This window comes from Barbus barbus (genome assembly GCF_936440315.1).
Source record: "Barbus barbus genome assembly, chromosome: 40".
Taxonomy (NCBI): domain Eukaryota; kingdom Metazoa; phylum Chordata; class Actinopteri; order Cypriniformes; family Cyprinidae; genus Barbus; species Barbus barbus.
In genome coordinates, this window is record NC_136718.1 from 25,055,618 (window position 1) to 25,076,965 (window position 21,348).

Here is a 21,348-nt window from a genome sequence, read left to right on the forward strand (position 1 = left end):
CAACTACATCTCAGGGCTTCATCGGGCGGATGTGATGCAACACCGCGTGAAAACTTAGAAACAATAATCTACTTGTTGACTTTAAGAGACATTTGGGCTGTGAAGGTCAAGATGCTGATTTCCATTGTTCAAAAGGAAATAATCATCATGACCTTCACATTGATTTAAATTAATCTAATCCTTTCCCCCCCCAAACCAAGTGCAGATTGGATATTAAAATAACATCATATTCAAAGGACTGAAATGAAAGCAGAATAAAAGTCTTAAAATCTAACATTACCAAAATTAGTATTTTATTTTATTTCTCTGTCTACACATCTGTCGCTAACAAAAAAATTTATTGTTTTTGCAAAAAGTATATTGTTTCATAAAGTATTTTATCTATCCATCCATATTTCCATCTATGCATCGTCTTAAATAATCACTGTTCTTCATTTGTCCACTAGCTGGTGTGAGTGATTTGATTTATTAATGGTGAAAATACATTAATAGGTGAATATATTGAATTCATTAACTAATATATTCAGCGTTTTGTCAGTGTCATACAATTTAATTTACATATATATATATATATATATATATATATATATATATATATATACAAATTTAACATTGATTATAATCAGAAATGTTTCTTGAGCAGCAAATCAGCATATTGTAATGATTTCTGAAGACAGAAATCATGCTGAAAATTTAGTTTTGCATCACAGGAGTACATTACATTTTAACATATATTCACATAAAAAACATTTATTTTAAATTGTAAAATATTTCACAATATTACTATTTTTTTACTGTATTTTTGATCAAATAAATGCAGCCTTGGTGAGACACTTTTTCCAAAAATATTAAAAAATATATATATTTAAATTAATTAATTATTCCAAACCAAACTTTGCCACCACATAAATGAATTATATTTTAAATATATTAATATATAAAACAATTATTTTAAACTGTAATAATATTTCATGATATTACAGCTTTTACTGTAATTTTGATCAAATAAATGCAGCTTGTTATTGATGTTATTTTTAAATATATTTATACATATATTTCAATTCACAAATTCACTGAAATGTAAAAAGTAAATACTAAATAAATAATTATTTTGCACTACATATATTATTATATTATATTAGGTTACTAGATAAAGGTGTGAATGTATTTTGATAAAAATAAACTCACATAAATTATCATAACTTATAATTTTATTTTATTATTTTTATTATCAAGTTCAATCATTTAGATTATTGATAATCTTTGAGGGTGTAGAAGAATTTATCCAAATGCATTACATAATATTTTCAATGTTCTTAAATAGGCCTATATTTATATTAAAATTTACAAATTCACTGAAATGTGAAAAGTAAATACTAAATAAATCATTATTTTGCACTACATGTATTAGCCTATATTATATTATATTTGATATTATATTATTAATAAGAATTCATCATGGTACTGTGATGTTACAGTGTGCCACGCCCATATTGAGCTACCGCTCTTCTGATTGGTTTAGATCCCAGAGAGGGCGTGTCTGTCACCAACATCAATCACTGGAATCGGATTCAATGACGCCAGTCTGATAACTGTTGCTGTTGTCGCGGTGCGTTGAGACACACATCGTTGCGTTTGTTTGGGGATGTGCGCGATTTCCCCGCGTCCAGATCAGCGGAACGCGTGAGTACACGGCTTGTTTTCTGATGCGTGATTTGACCGCAGCGGTGTTGTGGTATTTGTGTGTGATATATAATTAGAGTGTGTCAGGGCTGCTGTGCTGCAAGTGCGCTTTAGCTCCGTGACTCCCACGCAGCGCGGATCCGCTTCACTGCGACGCCGAAGCACAGAAACGCACGCAGACACCGAGATGCGTGACTGAGTCTGTCAGGGGTCGCTCATTTACTCAGATATGAACATAGAAGCAACACATCAGTCTACTGAGTTCTCTATCTGCTGTCGTATTACTTATTCTTACACACATCAGGGATTGTTTCTGCAATTAATGCTGCTTAAAACACTCTCACAGGTTAATTGTGTTTGTTTACTAACAGTGTCCAGAGAACATATGTGACCCTGCAGCACTAAAGCATACAGGTATATTTGTAGCAATAGCCAGCAATGGATCAAAATTATATATATATTTTATTTTATGCCAGAAATCATTAGGATGTTAAGTAAAGATCATGTTCCATGAAGATATTTTGTAAATATATTAAAACTTAATTTTTGATATTGCTAAGAACTTCATTTGGACAACTTTAAAGGTGATTTTCTCAGTATTTAGATAATTTTTTTTTTGCACCCTCAGATTCCTGATTTTCAAATAGCTGTATCTCGGCCAAATATTGTCCTATGCTAACAAATTCAATGGAGAGCTTATTTATTCAAATGATGTATAAATCTCAATTTAAAATGGATCCTTATGACTGGTTTTGTGGTCCAGGGTCATTTATATGAATCGCATGACATTTCCAGCACATCTCAAATCATTGTGTAACACTGTGTGATGGAAATTACATTAACATTTTTTTGGAATTATATCATGGCACCCTAATGTTATGGATACAATTTTATTTAGGCAAAATGTGCCTAATTAAATAACGTTTTCATACTTGTAGCATAATTTGACAGAATTACAGCTTGTTTGGAAATTAAAATAGAAATTTCAGGTTTTGTATGAAGATAAATTAAAATCTAGGGATGTGATGGGAGGAAGTTTACAAGACAGTTTTGTTGTGATTGTAATGTAACAAAAAAAAAAAAAAATCCAGAATTTAGGAACATAAAAGTACTTTTAATAAAAGTAAATTTGATATAGACGTTATAGCCTAGATGTCGTTTTCTGTTTTCTGGTTTGTGTTTCCACAGCGTTAAGGTAAAGTCGTACAAATGTATTAATCGCTTTAAAATTTTTCCGGTCTATAACATTACATTACAAGGCACATGATAACTTTAGTTACGTCTACTACATCCACTTCACCAGCTAATTACTCTTCAACAGTCATCCCATAGAAATGCAAAAACAGAACTTCAAAGACAAAATTCGTTTCTCTGACGCAAAAGGTCTATAACAGGAACGCATTTACAGTTGTTTTGAAATCTATCTAAATGGTGTAAATTTAACTAAAAATGTTTTGTAATTTTAACTGTAAAGATGCTACGGTAAAAATCGGTCAACATTAATTTACTTACTTAATTTACTTTATATGCTGTAAAACTATATCCAGATATTTAATGTAGTTTTGAAATACTGTTAAATGTACAGTTTTTGGAAATTAAAAAGTTAAAAAATTTACTCGGACATTCCAAGAATTCCCTGTTGTGATGCATTTGGTGCTTTTTCGTTTAAATAATTGTTTCTTCTTGCATTTTTAAGTTTGTTTCTTTTTTGTTTTTACTTAGTTGTTACAAAACAGGTAACATACTGTGGTATATTAACGTTATATCAGTTAATATATATATTTATTTACTTACAAACCCGATTCCAAAAAAGTTGGGACACTGTACAAATTACGAATAAAAAAAGGAATGCAATAATTTACAAATCTCATAAACTTATATTTTATTCACAATAGAATATTTTAGATAACATATCAAATGTTGAAAGTGAGACATTTTGAAATGTCATGCCAAATATTGGCTCATTTTGGATTTCATGAGAGCTACACATTCCAAAAACGTTGGGACAGGTAGCAATAAGAGGCCGGAAAAGTTAAATGTACATATAAGGAACAGCTGGAGGACCAATTTGCAACTTATTAGGTCAATTGGCAACATGATTGGGTATAAACAGAGTCTCTCAGAGTGGCAGTGTCTCTCAGAAGTCAAGATGGCAAGAGGATCACCAATTCCCCCAATGCTGCGGCGAAAAATAGTGGAGCAATATCAGAAAGGAGTTTCTCAGAGAAAAATTGCAAAGAGTTTGAAGTTATCATCATCTACAGTGCATAATATCATCCAAAGATTCAGAGAATCTGGAACAATCTCTGTGCGTAAGTCGTGACGTATTGTCAAGTATGGTGACCCATACTCGAAATTGGTGCTCTGCGTTTAACCCATCCAAGTGCACACACACAGCAGTGAGTAGTGAACAAATGCACACACACACACACACACACACCGTGAACACACACCCGGAGCAGTGGGCAGCCATGCTGCAGCGCCCGGGGAGCAGTTGGGGGTTCGGTGCCTTGCTCAAGGGCACCTCAGTCGTGGTATTGAGGGTGGAGAGAGCGCTGGACATTCCCTCCCCCCACCTACAATTCCTGCCGGCCGGGGGCTCGAACTCGCAACCTTTTGATTACGAGTCCGACTCTCTAACCATTAGGCCACGACTTCCCACAAATGTTTTCTGGAAGTATTCCTGAGCCCATGTTGTAAGGGTCAAGGCCGGAAAACCATACTGGATGCCCGTGATCTTCGGGCCCTTAGATGGCACTGCATCACATACAGGAATGCTACTGTAATGGAAATCACAACATGGGCTCAGGAATACTTCCAGAAAACATTGTCGGTGAACACAATCCACCGTGCCATTCGCCGTTGCCGGCTAAAACTCTATAGGTCAAAAAAGAAGCCATATCTAAACATGATCCAGAAGCGCAGGCGTTTTCTCTGGGCCAAGGCTTATTTAAAATGGACTGTGGCAAAGTGGAAAACTGTTCTGTGGTCAGACGAATCAAAATGTGAAGTTCTTTTTGGAAAATTGGGACGCCATGTCATCCGGACTAAAGAGGACAAGGACAACCCAAGTTGTTATCAGCGCTCAGTTCAGAAGCCTGCATCTCTGATGGTATGGGGTTGCATAAGTGCGTGTGGCATGGGCAGCTTACACATCTGGAAAGGCACCATCAATGCTGAAACGTATATCCAAGCTCTAGAACAACATATGCTCCCATCCAGACGTTGTCTCTTTCAGGGAAGACCTTGCATTTTCCAACATGACAATGCCAGACCACATACTGCATCAATTACAACATCATGGCTGCGTAGAAGGAGGATCCGGGTACTGAAATGGCCAGCCTGCAGTCCAGATCTTTTACCCATAGAAAACATTTGGCACATCATAAAGAGGAAGATGCGACAAAGAAGACCTAAGACAGTTGAGCAACTAGAAGCCTGTATTAGACAAGAATGGGACAACATTCCTATTCCTAAACTTGAGCAACTTGTCTCCTCAGTCCTCAAACGTTTGCAGGCTGTTATAAAAAGAAGAGGGGATGCCACACAGTGGTAAACATGACCTTGTCCCAACTTTTTTGAGATGTGTTGATGCCATGAAATTTAAAATAAACTTATTTTTCCCTTAAAATTATACATTTTCTCTGTTTAAACATTTGATATGTCATCTGTTGTATTCTGAATAAAATATTGAAATTTGAAACTTCCACATCATTGCATTCTGTTTTTATTCACAATTTGTACAGTGTCCCAACTTTTTTGGAATCGGGTTTGTATTTATAGAACTATAAATTTAAGTTAAAATCGTAAAAATGTAAAATATTGCTACTATATTTTTAAGGTAAGATTCTTTTTTATTCACTACATTGTAATGTTAGGAGGCCAGACTGTTGTTCAGTTTTGGTCTGTTTTTTATTTTTTATTTTTAACTTGTAGATGAAAAGCATTTCTCAAACATTTCTCTTGATGCTAGCAACACAAAAATCTTGGGTTTCATTACAGGGAAGGCATGAACCTGACAAAATGAAAATGAAAGTTCTACAGCATTTTTTTTCTCGTGCGTGATAGTGATTTGAATAAACGTAGCCTCTATGGGTGAACACCATATTATAACATTGCTATTAAATGACTCCCATTCCTCTGAGTCTGATGAGTGGACGGGTGTTTTGCATCTGATGACGTTACCTGAGGTTGGAATCAGTAGAAATTTTGAGCCTGCATCCCTCATGTTTTACATGTCCGTTCAGCTTTTGAGGTCATGGCGACCTTGCATGCGCTGAGTTTGGGCTGTGCTTGTGTTGAAGTGGATGGAAGTCACTGATTCTCTTCAGGTCTTAGTGAAGAATCCTCTGTTATTGTCTCTTACAGGGGCATTACACTTCAGGGTTTGCTTCAAAACAACCTCTTATTTGAATGAAGTTAAAGGTGAAGTGTCATTTTATTTGGATGTTAAAATACTTTCTTGTATGCCAGCTTAAAGGAATAGTTCACCCAAAAATAAAATTGGCTGAAAATGTCCTCCCTCAGACCTTTCGCGATGTAGAGGAGTTTTTCTTCATCAGATTTGGAGAAGTGTAGCTCACCAATGGATCCTCTGCAGTGAATGGGTGCCGTCAGAATAAGAGTCCAAAAGTAGAGTGTTTGTAAGAAACAAATCCATCATTAAGACATTTTTAACTTCAAAACAATTGATTGCGGCTAAAATATGAGTCCATAATCCATAATAATGCTTCCTCCAGTGAAAATGTGGTCTGGTCTGAATCAGGAGAGAAATCTGCACAGATCAAGCAGCGTTTACAAGCCAAAACAGCTCTAAACAAATACGTAGGTGGATTTTGATGTGAGAGACCACAGGAGAAGGACTTTTTTACCGGAGTAAGCTTTATTATGGATTATGAACTCATATTTTGCCCAGAAGCAATGGTTTGAAGCTAAAAACATCTTAATGATGTATTTGTTTCTTACAAACACGCAGCTTTTGTCTTCTCCAGATGTTAACTGATGGACTGGAGTGGTGTGGATTATTGTGATGTTTTTATCAGCTGTTTGGACTCTCATTCTGACGGCACCCATTCACTGCAGAGGATCCATTGCTGAGCTACATTTCTCCAAATCTGATGAAGAAACAAACTCATCTACATCTTGAATAGCTTGATTATGGCCTTGATTAACTTGACCAATGGCATGAGTTTGGGGCTGGACTGTCTGTTTGGCTAAACAATGGCAGACGTGGGGAACGTTCGGTAAACCTTTTTGGAACTCATTAGTTCAGTTACTGAAATGATGCAGTTCAGCCTTAAAATACCCCTGTTATGGGTTATAAAAGGATTATATTTTGCTTCTGGGAGTCCCCAATAACAGGTTGACATGCATGCAAGGTCAAAAAAACACTTTTATTTTCTTATAGGCTAATATGCAGTTATTTCTACCTAATTTGCTCAATTCATTCAACGATTCATTTTTCCAGACCCGTCCTTTGCGTGACGCTAATCTGCGGTGATTAGTCGATTTCATTTAAAGCAGTGGTTGTGAGCTTTTATCGCTCCAGAAGCGGCACCTAGTGCCAAAGAATGAATTGGCATTTTCATTCAGACCAACGCAAAAAGACCAACAAATGGGCGGGCAATATGCTAATGTTTCATGTTGATGTCAAAATGTCTTGGGATTTGTTTTAAAAAAGACTCGTTTCAATGATTCAGAATCGACTCTTTCTTTTGAGAGACAATAACTTTATACATTGTGCACTTTCAGATTTAAAACTTTGCAGGATGTTCTCATTCAGACCTGTGTTACACACTGCATGAAAGCTCACTTTCAAAAATCCATAATAGAGGCACTTTAAAATGCAGTATTTTAGTTTAGTTAATAAGTCAAATAAACAGTTCTCAAGTCTGATCTGAGAAGATAAACACACTTTCACACAAATAAAGAAATTCAGTGTCAGTTGGACAATGCATTGCCTTTAAGGAATGAAAAAACATCTTTGAAAACAAGCATAAATGCAATGATTTCAGAAGGCCGGCCATTGTTTTCTGTTCTGAAGGCATTTATAGTCGTCTCTCTGTCGTTTTTCCCCTCGTCCTCCTTCCATGTCCTCATTCTGTGCGTCTGACTCTGGGGACTGAACCCAGAAACACACGGTGAGTTTAGACACGTGTCAGCAGGTGCCGTCCAGTCAGATGTGCTTTAAATCCAGAAGATTTGTTCGTTTCTAGCATATGACTCTCTTCGTAAGCAGTAACAGGCGGCCGGATGTCCAAACGCCACACTCAAATCTCCTTTGAACCCCGTTTTTGATGTCCGCTCATAAACCTCTCCCCATTCTTATCCAAATCTGTGGCAGATTCACGGCCGAACGCATTTGTGCTGCAAAAACCTACAAACCGGTCTTATTTTCTTCAGCCGGAGCGTTTGCTGGTCTGCTATTTCTGACATTTACAGGCTGACAGCTGTATTTTTAGCTCTTTTCATAGAGGCTCGATTGAAGTAGTCTGACTTCAGAGCTCATACGCAGTAAAAATCTGGCTGCTTTGGCCATTTTTATTGTTCATTTGTCTGAGACGGGATGACCTGCATCAAGCTCTCAGCCGCGGTATTGACTTTCTCCGAGAGCTTCATCAAGGATCATGAAGACACAAATCCATTTCTTGAACGAACTTTGACTTTAAAAAAAAAAAAAAAATTCAGTCCTTGAGAATTTATTGAATAAACTTTATTAAATGGATAATATTCATATTATAATATTCATATTAGATGAAAATTAGACTATAAGACTATATTAGACTTTAAGCTTTAATTTCAAGGGGTTGGACAAAAATATAACATAAAATACTTCGTTATTACAGCCATTTTTATACACAGTCCCCCCATTTTCAGGAGCTCAAATGTAATTGGACAAATAAATGTAATCATAAATAAAATGTTCATTTTTAATATTTTGTTGAGAATCCTTTGCAGGAAATGACTGCCTTAAGTCTGGATCTCATGGACATCAGCAGAGACTGGGTTTCTTCTTTACAGGCCTTTACTGCAGCTGACTTCAGTTGTTGTTTGTTTGTGGCTCTTTCTGCCTCTAGTTTTATCTTCAGCGAGTGAAATGCCGCTCAATCAGGTTGAGATTAGGAGATTGACTTGACCATTGCAGAATAATCCACTTTTTTACCGTCAAAAACTCCTGGGTTGCTTTGGCTCATCGTCTATTTGTACTATGAAGTGCCGCTGAATCAGCTTTGCTGCATTTGACTGAATCTGGGCAGAGAGTATATCTCTATACACTTCAGAATTGATCCGGCTGCTTCTGTCACGTCATCAATAAACACCAGTGACCCAGTGCCACTGGAAGCCATGCAGCTCATGCCATCAAACTGCTCCACCATGTTTCTCAGATGATGTTGTATGCTTTGGATTATGAGCTGTTCCAAGCCTACTCCATACTTTTTTCTTCCCGTCATTCTGGTACAGGTTGATCTTAATTTCAGCCGTCCAAAGAATGCTTTTCCAGAAGTGCTCTGGCTTTAAGATGTTTTTTGGCCTTGTTTGCAGCTTGTGGTGAAGCCTCTGTATTTGCTCTGGTGAAGTCTTCTCTTGATTGTAGACGCTGACAGTGACAGGTCTACCTCCTGGACAGTGTTCTTCTCTTGGCTGGATGTTGTGAAAGGGTTTTTTTTTACCATGGAGAGGATCCTCCGATCATCCACCACTGTTGTCTTCCGTGGACGTCCAGGTCTTTTTATGTTTCTGAGCTCACCAGTGCGGTCTTTTTTTCTCAGAATGTACCAAACTGTTGATTTGGCCACTCCTAATGTTCCTGCTATCTCTCTAATGCATTTGTTTTGTTTTTGAAGCCTAAAAATGGTCTGTTTCACTTGTACGGAGAGATCCTTTGACTGCATGATTCAGAGCAACAGCTTCCAAATACAAATGGCTCACTTAGAATCAACTCCAGACCTTTTACCTGCTTAATTACTGTAGAAATAATGAAGGAATAGGCCACATCTGTCCATGAAATGGCTTTTGAGTCAATTGTCCAATTACTTATGGTCCCTTGAAAAAGGGGCAGGTACATATTAAAGAGCTGTAATTCCTCAAATTGTGATGATAATACCCTCAAATTAAAGCTCAGAGTGTGCACTTTAAGCAAATATTCATTATATAACTGTAACTTTAATATGTTTTGCTCAACAGCTAAAATAACTTTGGCCAAATATATATATATGGACCTGACTGTACATATGTATTTATCTATTTCATAATTTTTCTTTTTTTATCAGAATTGGCAGATATTTAATATTTTGGGTAACATTTTATTTATTTATTTTAACCTGTATTGGCAGATGTTTCATATATTTTGGGCAGTATTTATGTATTTATTTATGTTTAGTTATGTCTTGTCAGATATTTTACTCTTTTTGGAAATATTTATTTTAGTTTAGTTTAGTTTGTTGGTTGAATGTATGCATGTATTTGTGTATTTGTGTAATTAATACATTTTATTTATTTAATTGGTGTTGGCAGATATTTCCTATTTTGGGCAACAATTGTTTATAAATTTTTTAAATAAATTTGGGCTTAGTTAGTTAGTTAGTTAGTTAGTAGGTAGGTAGGTATTGCCAGATATCTTATATTTTAGGCAATATTAATTTAATTACTTATTTTTTTTAATCGACATTGGCAAATATTTGATATTTCAGGCTTATTACAAATGAGAAGATCATTATAATCCAGCTAAATATAAATATAAATGAATATTTCACCTTTCTAGTCCAAGTCTTTCATTCATTTGTCCCTTGACAGATACAAAATAAACGAATGGCTGATGAACGGCCCCTCACTATTTTGATCTTCATGTCATGGACTCGTCTGTGTGAGTGAAAGTGTGCTTGTTCTCCTGATCTGATCACACTGTTGTGACGTCCCAGGCCTCGCCTTCATCGCTGGTTTATTGGTGTTTTGGTCTGAAGTGATGACATGCAGTAACTCTATGCCAGCGGAAACACACGCTCGCACGCAGATGAACATAAAGACATCCATCTGTTTGTGAGGAGTGCAGTGCTGACACCCAGAAACACCACATGGACCAAATTTATTAGCAAAAATAATGATTGTGTTCTAACAGGTTGCCAGAATGGATTATAGTCTTCCATGGTTTGGACAAACGGGTCATCCAGCCCTAAACTAAAAAAGACTAACATCTACCATGCAAAGCCTTTCTGAAGAGGCTTCAGTGTTAAACAGATGATGCCATTTATAAAATGTATGAGAGATATATAATAAATTGACTCCATATCGGTTACTGGGGTTATATCTGGTTTTTGTTTATTCATTTATTTATTTAATGGTATTGGCAAAAAAAGTATTTGATATTTACAGCAATATTTATTAATTTATTTAATTATTAATATTTTCTTTTGTATAGGCAGATATTTGATATTTCTGGTAATATTCATTAATTTTTTTTTTTTTTTAAATCATTGGCAAATATTTTATATTTTGGCCAATACTTACTTACTTATTTATTTGTTTGTTTGTTTGTTTGTTTTCTCAGATATTTTGCATTTCTGGAAATATTTATTTATTTCATTCATTCTATATTGGCAGATATTGGATGTTTCCTGCAATATTTATTTATTTATTTATTTTGTAGTCATATTTGAAAATGGTTTTGAAAATATGTATTTATTAATTTATGTTTAATTGATATTGCCAAATGTTTGATATTTTTAGGCAATTTCTAATTGGGATTGGCAGATACTTATTTATGGCAGTATTTATTTATTTATTGGTATTGCCAGATATTTGATATTTTGATCGAAATTGGCAACAATTTAATATTTTCGGGAATATTTATTCATTTATTTATTTAAGCGGTACTGGCAGATATTTCATATTTTGGACAATATTTGTATTTTTATTGATGTTGTCAAACATTTGATATTTCTGGCAATATTTATTTATATTTTAATCATCTGCAGATATTTGATATTTCTGGCAATATTTATATATTTAATAAAAAAATTAATCAGTATCGCAAATTATTTGATATTTTCAGGCAATTTTAAATTGGTATTGCTGGATATTTGATATTTCAATATGCCTATGGGCAGAATTTAAAAGGAACATTTATAAATTTTTCATACTGCACAATATAATGTAGTTAAATTCACTTATTTTAGTTGTTAATGCGTTAGTTTCGATTTGAATCCATATACAAAGCACTAGCATGCAGTCTAGAGAAGATGTGCTGATAATGGCAGGCGTTTGTGGTGTATTTGTCTCATCTCTGTCTGCTGGACACGTCGAGTCTCGCCTGCTCTCTCCTTCAGTTCAGCGTGTCGCTCTTAAAGGCGGCTGAATATTCTTCTGTGGTGCACTATTTATAGCTGCATCCTAATTATCTGTGACCCACACACACTCAAACACTGATCTCTGCCGCACACATCAAACACAACACACTGCCGCTGTGTGAGATGAAGATGTTGCTTCAGGATGCAGCGCTTTGTTTCGGAGAGCGTTTGGTGGAAGTGGTAAACAGCCACCTAGAAGACCCTAGCAACAACATAGCGACGGAATAGAAAGCATCTGGTCAAGTGTGACTTTAAGCAGCAGATGCTGGTTTTCTGGCATCTCTTTGCTAAGAGTTAAAGAGATGTCTTTATTAAAGTACAACATACACGAGACATACACGATATACTCTCTCCATATCGATTACTGGGTCATATGTAATGCTGTTCATTTACTCATTCAACTAATTATTTTATCTGTACTGGCAGATTTTTCATACATCCAGCTGTATTTATTTGTTTGTTTGTTAGTATTGGCAGATATTTGATATTCCTGGCCAAAAATATATCTCTTCTCTTCTCTTCTCTTCTCTTCTCTTCTCTTCTCTTCTCTTCTCTTCTCTTCTCTTCTCTTCTCTTCTCTTCTCTTCTCTTCTCTTCTCTTCTCTTCTCTTCTCTTCTCTTCTCTTCTCTTCTCTTCTCTTCATCTGGTCAAATTATATAAAATATTTGGTATTTCCAGTTTTGTTTGTTTATTTGTATTGACAAATATTTGATATGTTGGGGAATACGTATTTATTGATATTGACAGGTATTGAATATTTCACTGGCTAATTAATTAATTTATTTTACTTGGTATTGGCAGATTGATTGATTGATTTACTTATCATTATTGGCATGTATTTGACATTTCTAGATTTTATATTTATTTGTTTGCATTGTCAGATATTTAAAATTTTCATTATTTATTTATTTGTCATATATTGTATATTTCATGTATATTTTTCGGTAATATTTTATTGATGTATTTATTTAATAGGTATTGTCAAAAATGTGATATTTCCAGCAATATATTTTTTACTTTATTTAATTACTTTCTAATTGATTTTGGCAGATATTTTAATATTTGGGGGAATGTATAAATATATACATATAATATACATACATGCATGTATATTTATTTATTTATTGCATTGGCAGATATTTGGTGTTCTAGCAACCACATAGTGATGCACTAGAAACCACTCAGAATCCCTTAGCAACTGCATAGCAACGCCCTGGTATGTAAACATCTGTATCATGTGACTGGTGTGTTTCCTTAGGTGCAGGTGTGTGTGACGGACATCATCATGCTCAAAGACTCTCGGTGATCCGCTCCTTCCAATGATTCCTCACCAGGCCGCCCTATGCCAGCCCGTAACCATGACGACCACTCGCCCCCGTGAGCCCCTCCGTCGCCTGGCGGCCGTTTGACTGGATGAGGAACCCGGCCTCCAGTGATGTGATGCACAGGTTTGAGGTTCTTGGGATTGTGGGGGAAGGTGAGTCCCGGCAGACCACACCAAACTGAAAAACTAGGCTAAAATAAAGAAACCATGTGGAAAATACAGGATAAAGGGACACTTCATGCACTAAGTGCCCTGTTTTGTCCTGCTATTTCTCCATCATTTGTCACAAATGCTTTTTATGGCCTTGTTTCTTGAAGCACTTAATGGGATCACATAATGAAAAATAGAATTTTCCTTGATCTTTGTTAATAAAAGTTTGATGTATTGTGAGAACTTGCTGTAACCTTCAGAACTCAGGGCAAAAAAACACTTTTATTGAGACTAAGCTGCAAAAACAATTAATTTTTTGCCTCATTTTTGATGTCAGACATTGCAAATGCATTAACACATGACTGTTTTGTTTATAATGCTGTCTTTATGGGAGGTTTGTCTGAAATAGAGCACTGAAGATTGAATTTTGAACTGATTCACACTTATTTTCTCTGAATCTGTGAGTCAGTATCGTCTGATCACAGTCTCAGGAGCCTGATTTGGGTCATAATTTTATGCTGACAAAATGCGCAGTGACTATATTTCACTTAATATCCTGGCATGGAAAAAAACGCAAAATTGCACAGCATTGTCAGTGTGTTTTTAAGTGGAAATTTGTGTACAGAGAGGAATATACAGTTCTGCTTGTCGATATTTATTTTACATTACGTACCTCAGTGAGTCGTTCTTACCGAAAAGCACTTGAATGACTCCTTTCATACATTTAATTAGGTTTTTTTTAATTGTACTAATATATTGTACTGGTCAGAAGTTTGGTGTCAGTAAGATTTTTATTGCTTTGTTTTCAGCAAGGATAGATTAAATTGATCAAAAGTGACATTTATTATCTTACAAAAGATTTCTGATTCAAATAAATGCTGTTCTCTTGAACTTCCTATTCATCTATGAATCCTGAAAAAATTAAATGGATTAGTTTCCACAAAAATATTCAGCCTCACATCTGTTTTCAACATTGATGATAATTTCTTGAGCAGCAAATCAGCATATTAACACTGAAGACTGGAGAAATAATGCTGAAAATTCAGCTTTGTTCATTTTAATCAAATAAATGCAGCTTTGGTGATCATAAGAATCCAAACAACAACAACAAAACTTACTGACCCCAAACTTTTGACCGGTAGTGTATTTCTTTCTCTATTCTGCAATATTCAGTCAAGGTCTTTATATTTAACATGAACGTTGCATTTTTAAAGATCTTGTGCATGACTTATGAATGTGCTGGATCTTCTGGCGATTCTATGTATCGTAGGGACATGTGTTGAGGTGTGTGAAGCCGACCTGCAGCTTCTCTCTCTCTCTCTCTGTACATTTTGTATGAGGGTGTGGTAAAAGTCTCGGGGGATCAGGTTATTTTTACTCTTCCATCTATCTCTCACACTCTGATGCCCCATTAAAACCGCAGCGTGTGTGTGTGTGCGTTGAGGAGGGCTGGTGGTGTGATCGTTGGGTAAGATGTGTGCTTTCTCACAATGAGTCTTAAGTGTGAATATCATGAAACTGTAAAGCTGCAGTCATATTGAACCCCAAAATCTGAAATGACATTTTGCTTATAGAAAATGAAATCAATTTGCAACGTTTTCTTGCTCTGTGACAGTTTTTCATGACAGCGATGCACATTAAAAGGCCATTCACACAGGAAGCATTCTGCTTTTGCAAAAATTATGTTGTTCATATTACACTATAATGTCAGGTGTGTTATGATATGTTAATGAAAATTAGTTAGCTTCTAACCTCTCTTTATTTATTTTTAGTTTTTTTGAAATACATATATACATACATATATATACATATAAATTAATTAAAACATAAAATTATGCTTTTTTATGTGTAATTTGCATTTTGTGAAACCATCAATAAATATATTGAGAGATGTGAGCAGCAGGGCAATTTGAAAAATATTTGGTATTTTTGAATTTTAAATTGAAAACATGGGGCAGTTTAATAAAAAGCGACAAGGTCTAGAGACAAGTTTTTGTAAAGTTTACCATCTTTTAACATGCTTTTTAAAACATGTCATGCGCAAGATACTGCAAAAGATGTGATTCAGCATTCAAAGATATCCATCTAGCGTGTATTTACATTGAAAAACAATGGAAATGCAGTACAGTTGAATGCAAAAACGAACCCTACCCCTGCCTCTATCAATTTTATTTACTGTAATGCAAAACTATTGATATATTGATTAAATTAAATAAACTGTAAAGTAAAATTGTAAGTGGGTAGTTGATATTCAATACTTTTGGAAGTTTATTTGTCCTGAAATGTGGGTTTCTGAAAATCTGCCTTAAACAACATTTTGCTAATTTTTTATGGTGCTGATTTATTAGCTCATAATAATGGGAATATTTGTAGAAATCGATCTTTTCTTATAGATATTTGATGCATTGCAATAATGCGATTTTGAAAATAATGATATAATTTATGACAATCAGTCATCATAAAATAAGCAAAAACATGCACTGGTTACTTTTAAGATTTTGTGCTATTTGGGCTCATTCCAAAGATACACGTTTATTTCATCGCACTTTATCTATTTGCATCTGTAGATTTCAATTACAATACATATCTTTAAAAGTTTTCTTCTCCACTTACAAACGTAGCAGTTTTATTCCTATCTGTATGCTGAAGGTTTGTACTGAGGGGTTTGTTCATATATCATTCACACTAATTTAAATAACATTTTATTCATAACAACGTGATCATTTTTTCTATATTATCATTTACTTTTATTTGCTTTCTCCTAATTTCATTGGCATTTTAGTGGAAACAGAATCTTCTTTCAGACTAGTGGAAAGAAAACATCCAAAATACAATTAAGTGTTTTTTTTTAAAATTGCACTTAATGTATTTGCTTCTGCAGATTTCAATTACAGTACATATATTTACCGAGTTTTTTCTCCACTTCAGCAGCACTTACAAATACCAAATTTAGCAGTTTTATTCCTCTCTATATTCTGAAGGTTTTTACTGTGGGGTTTGTTCATATATCATTCACACTAATTTATATAACATTTCATTCATAACAACATGATGAAAATATTTTTTCTCTGGCTGTTGACAGTATATTCTGATTTATGGAGTGATAAAAAGAGAAATCCAAAATCCCTTCAGTAAAAATCTTTGTCTCAAATATGTCAACAAAATTAAACAAACATTTTGAACCTGGCCTTATCCAGTGTTCAGATTTATTTTCTGGAAATGTATGCAAATTAGTGCATTTAATTTTCAGAAAACCTATAATACAAAAAATGTTTGCAATTCTTAATGTAATCAATCAATTCTGGGGAATATGTTGATATCAAATAGTTAAATTTTTAACCTTATTCGCCTGGGGTGTCTGAAATATAATTTCTATTTTTTTTTCATACATTTTTTAATGAGATTCACCCATAAGGTATTGTTGTCTTTGGTTAATAATGGTCATTAGTAGGGGATTCTTGTTGGTCTGTGACTCCAACTAATCCGTTTCAGACGGAAAGTAGCCCAGGAGAGAAATTATAATTATAAAGATCATTGTATAATATAATCCAGATTAACACATAATAATGTATAAACAATGGTAGTGTATTAACTGATGCTCTCAGATGAGTGTGTGTGTGTGTGTGTGAGAGTGTGTGTGTGACGTGCTGTGTGTTCAGCTGTCAGTGGATGGGTTTCTCTCTGTTGGCCATCAGTAGTTTAATCTCCTCTCAGCTGTTCTCTTCTCTCTCATATTCCTCCGTTCCCATCCTGACGTCTTTGTTTATCCTCTCGCCGCTCAATGCTAATTGAAAGCCAATTGATTTGGTTGAGACTTGCCCATATATTTCTGCCTTCAGGTGATCTTCAAATGGTGGTGTTTATGAGATGAGCGCACATGAATGGCGATGTCCTTAGAGGGAAAGTCTGGGTTTTCAGAGGAGCGTGGTGGAAGTTAATTGGTTTCGATTATAATCAGGCCCAAATGGAACTGAAATGCCTGTCATTCACAAACTTCTACACATCTGCTGCCCAGTCGATTTTTTGTTTGTCCTTTTTAAAGGGTTGGTTCACCCAAAAATAATCATTCTGTCATTATTTATTCCCATTTGCACCCTCATGTTCCAAACAGTATTATTTTAGTTTAATTTGATATACTATTATAGTTTTCGTAAATTTTTTTTAAATATTTTTTTTTATATTTGAATTACATTTTGTTTTATTTTCTTTCTTTTCAATGTAATATTAGTTAAAATTTTGTAATTTTGTTGTGTTTTTCTTGCTTTTTTTGTCTGTTTTAAATGTCTTTGTAGTTTTTAGTTTAATTTTTAGTTATTTTAGTACTTAAAATTAATGAAAAAGAAATGTTGCCTTGACAACTAGCTGAAATAATTGTAAGCTTTTTATGTTTTATTTAAGTAAGTTATTTTATATTATTTTTAAGTAATGAAAATGCTTTTAATGTATTTAATGTAATGTATTTAATTATAATAAACCTAGTTACCAAATCTGTATGACTTTATTTCTTCTGTGCATTGTTATTTTAGAATTATTTATATACTATAAAAGTATTAATATTTTGAATTGGCTTTTATTTTTATATTTTGAGTTTTCTTTAAAAATTTAATCACAATTCTTTCTAATTGTGCATTTGTAATTTTGCATTAGTTTTTGTTTAAAAAAAATTTCTATAGTTTTTTTTATTTTAGTTAGTTTTATATCTTTAGTTTTAAATTTATTTCAGTTAGCTGTCAAAGCAACGTTTCTGATTTTGTCTATTTAGTTTAAGTTTTTTCATCCAAAATGTATATTTTACTTTAATTTCAGCTTAATTTTAATATAACAAATGTTTTTAATTTATATGCATGTTTTAATTTGTTTTAGTTAATGAAAACAACAGTTTCTGTTAAACAAAAGAATATATTTTGAACTACAACATTTCACTTTCACTGTATGACAACACACAAAAAAACACAATACATTCTTTAAAATGTCTGCTTTAGTGTTTCACAGAAGTACTCGTACAAGTTTGATAGACATTTTTAGATGAACTTATCAAGTATTTGCACTAATTTGAATGCACTTTCAGCACATTTTGCATAATGTTGATGAATAGTGGTAAAACTTATCAGAAAATACTGCTCATTTAACAGTTTATGAAGGCAAACTACAGTTCCCATCATTCTGTGCAGCAGCATGATATTGAAAATATAGACATTACAGCATTATCGCTCTTCATTTTGTTGTATTAGTCCTAAAAGCATCCTGTTTTCATCAATAAGCTAAAAATAGAGAAACAAATATGAAATTGCCCATTTTATTCCATTTAATTGTCCAGAATATGATCATAATTATGACCTCCAAACTTGCATGAACATCACAGGAAGATGTTTTTGGCCTAGCTGTGATCCTATCAGTAAAACCGGTCCAAAAAAAGAGAGAGATTGTGCGTAATTTAAGATCGTCACATTGAGTCCTCGTTGAATGTTCTCCCTATTCAGGAAAAATCTAAAACAAACGCTGATGGAAAGTCTCTGTGACTGTTGCGCCTGTAAAAACAGGTCACATAGTTCCACTTCAATGGCCTCGTTTTTCTTCTTTTTTTCTCCTATTCTGGCTCTGGAAAAAGCAGGTTAAGCTAGATACGTCTTGAAGATTAGTCTGTTTCACATGAGTCTGGAGATTCACTGCCTTGTCACTCGCTCGCAGGATGCGCCGTTTCTCCTCAGCGGATTGGTCGAGGTGCGTGTGGCTCTCCTGATTGGCTGTGGCAGAGGAGTGGGTGGGGTTTCAGCGTAGTTTACCAGCATCACATCTTTATCACACATTGAGTTCAGGAGATGCTGGTGATCATGTGCATCACGCAGGCCTCGTCGCCGCAGGACACTCGTGTGTGTGTGTGTGTGTGTATGTGTGTGTGTGTGTGTGTGTGTGTGTGTTATTTTGGTTCCTCTCCTTTTGCAGTAGTGCAGCTGATCTCACCGCATTGTGAAGTGGAGGATAAATAATGTGACTCAGAAAAACAAACGCTTCACATGATCCCAGAGGAACAGTGTATTGCTCTTTTCTAGCTCAGTTATATTTTGGTTAATTATCAGCTTTGTTTGGTTAGGAGAAATAAAAATAGTCGTATACAGTAGAATTAACTATCAAATCATCCTGAGATCTGATTTTTATATCTGAAGAGCCTATTTAAAATTTTTTTTTGTTCATTAATATAAAGCTATAATAATAATTAACATTAAAATTAATTTTATCTTAAAATCTATATATATAATAGTAAAATAACATGATATTACTGGGGTTACTGATAAGCAGTGAGAAGCAGTTTTAGTATTATTTATGGTATATTCAGTTAAGTTTTATTCAGATTTTGAATTAGCTTTCAATTTAGTATAATTTCATTTTTTTTGTTAAAATATTAGTTTTTTTTTTATTATTTTGCTTTTGTCATTTATTTGTTTTACCATGTTGATGTACAAATTATATCATATGTCAACATGAATAGATTGACAAAAATTTTATTAAATTTCCAGTTAGTACTTTTAGTTCTTTAGCTTAAACTTATTTAAGTTAGTTGTCAAGATAACATTAAAATTTTTAGCATTTCAGCTGTGTTTCAGATAACGAAAATGATTTAAATTTTTGTGGTTTTATTTGTAGTTAACCATAATAACAGGATATTTCAGAAATCTCCATAGCTCTCTCTATTTAATGTCGTTGTCTAATTGAGATATTAAAGATTAATCAGCTCAGACTTACATTTTAGTCTAGGACTAGGCTTAAGTCTTGTCTGTGAAACAAAGTGATTTAATGTCTGATTTCTCTCTCTCATGGTCTCCTGCAGCAGAGGCTGGAGTAAATATGTCTGATTTCTCTCTCTCATGGTCTCCTGCAGCAGAGGCTGGAGTAAATCATCCTGATCCATCTTAAACGTCTTTCTCTCTTCATTATTCATGACAGAGAAGTGATCAAATCTTAAAGTCTTATTATCTCAGAATATGAATCAGTGAGTCCATCATCATTAATCATATAAATCATCGTTTTTGGGGGGGGGTTTAAAATCAAGCTACACCTTTGAGTTTTTCAGTTAGTCCAGATTTATCTTCTCAATCAAACTGTTCTTCTGTGCTGCTTTGAAATCTGTCTGCTGTCCAGCAGCTGTTTGGAAGAATCTGTCCATGTTAAATGTGAATCTGTTTGCATGTTTATTTCAGACTTTCATGATTGTTTGCCAGTTTATCTCTATTACCTTCTTTCTGACTCTTTGTTCTTAAATTTTTCGAATAATAAAACCCCAGTGTCATCCAGAGTTATTTTAGTATTCTTTATATTAGTATAGTGTTTATTAATATTTATTAGCTGTTTTCATATTTACATTTTTAATTAATTTGTTTTAGTAATTTAGTTTTTATTTTTTATTTTTATAGTTTTAAATGTCTATTTAGCTTTAATTTATTTTTTGTTTCAGTTTTAATCATTGTAGTGCTTCAAATTATCAAACCTGTTTTATTTCAGTTAGTTGTCAAGGCAACATTTCACATTTTTGTTTACTTTTTAATACAATATTTATTTTTATATTTATTTTATGTCAGATTTATTTAACGAAAAGGATTTGTAATAGTTTGTAATTTTTATTTAGTATACAGTGCCTTGCGAAAGTATTATGTTGCTGCCTTATGTATATCAGTCTACACTCCATACACTATAATGGTAAAAAAAAAAAAAAAGGTTTTTGACATCTTTGCAGATTTATTAAAAATAAAAAAACTTAAATGAGTCCATTGCATAAGTACTCATACCCTTATCTGGGACAGTTGAAGTTTAGCTCAGGAGCATTCATATTGCTTGTAGGTGTTACTAGACTT

The 21,348-nt window shown here is 33.9% G+C and overlaps 1 protein-coding gene across 1 annotated transcript in view; it reads left to right on the top strand.

Annotated features, from left to right (window-relative positions):
* Positions 1-13,365: 13,365 nt before the first annotated feature.
* The window catches only part of LOC306859205 (cyclin-dependent kinase-like 5), a 50,234-nt gene continuing 42,251 nt past the window's right edge, over positions 13,366-21,348 (top strand). Inside the window, exon 1 of the mRNA XM_079400113.1 lies at positions 13,366-13,504. Coding sequence (XP_079256239.1) covers positions 13,441-13,504 — 64 coding nt within the window. The 5' untranslated portion in view covers positions 13,366-13,440. The remainder of the gene's footprint in view (positions 13,505-21,348) is intronic.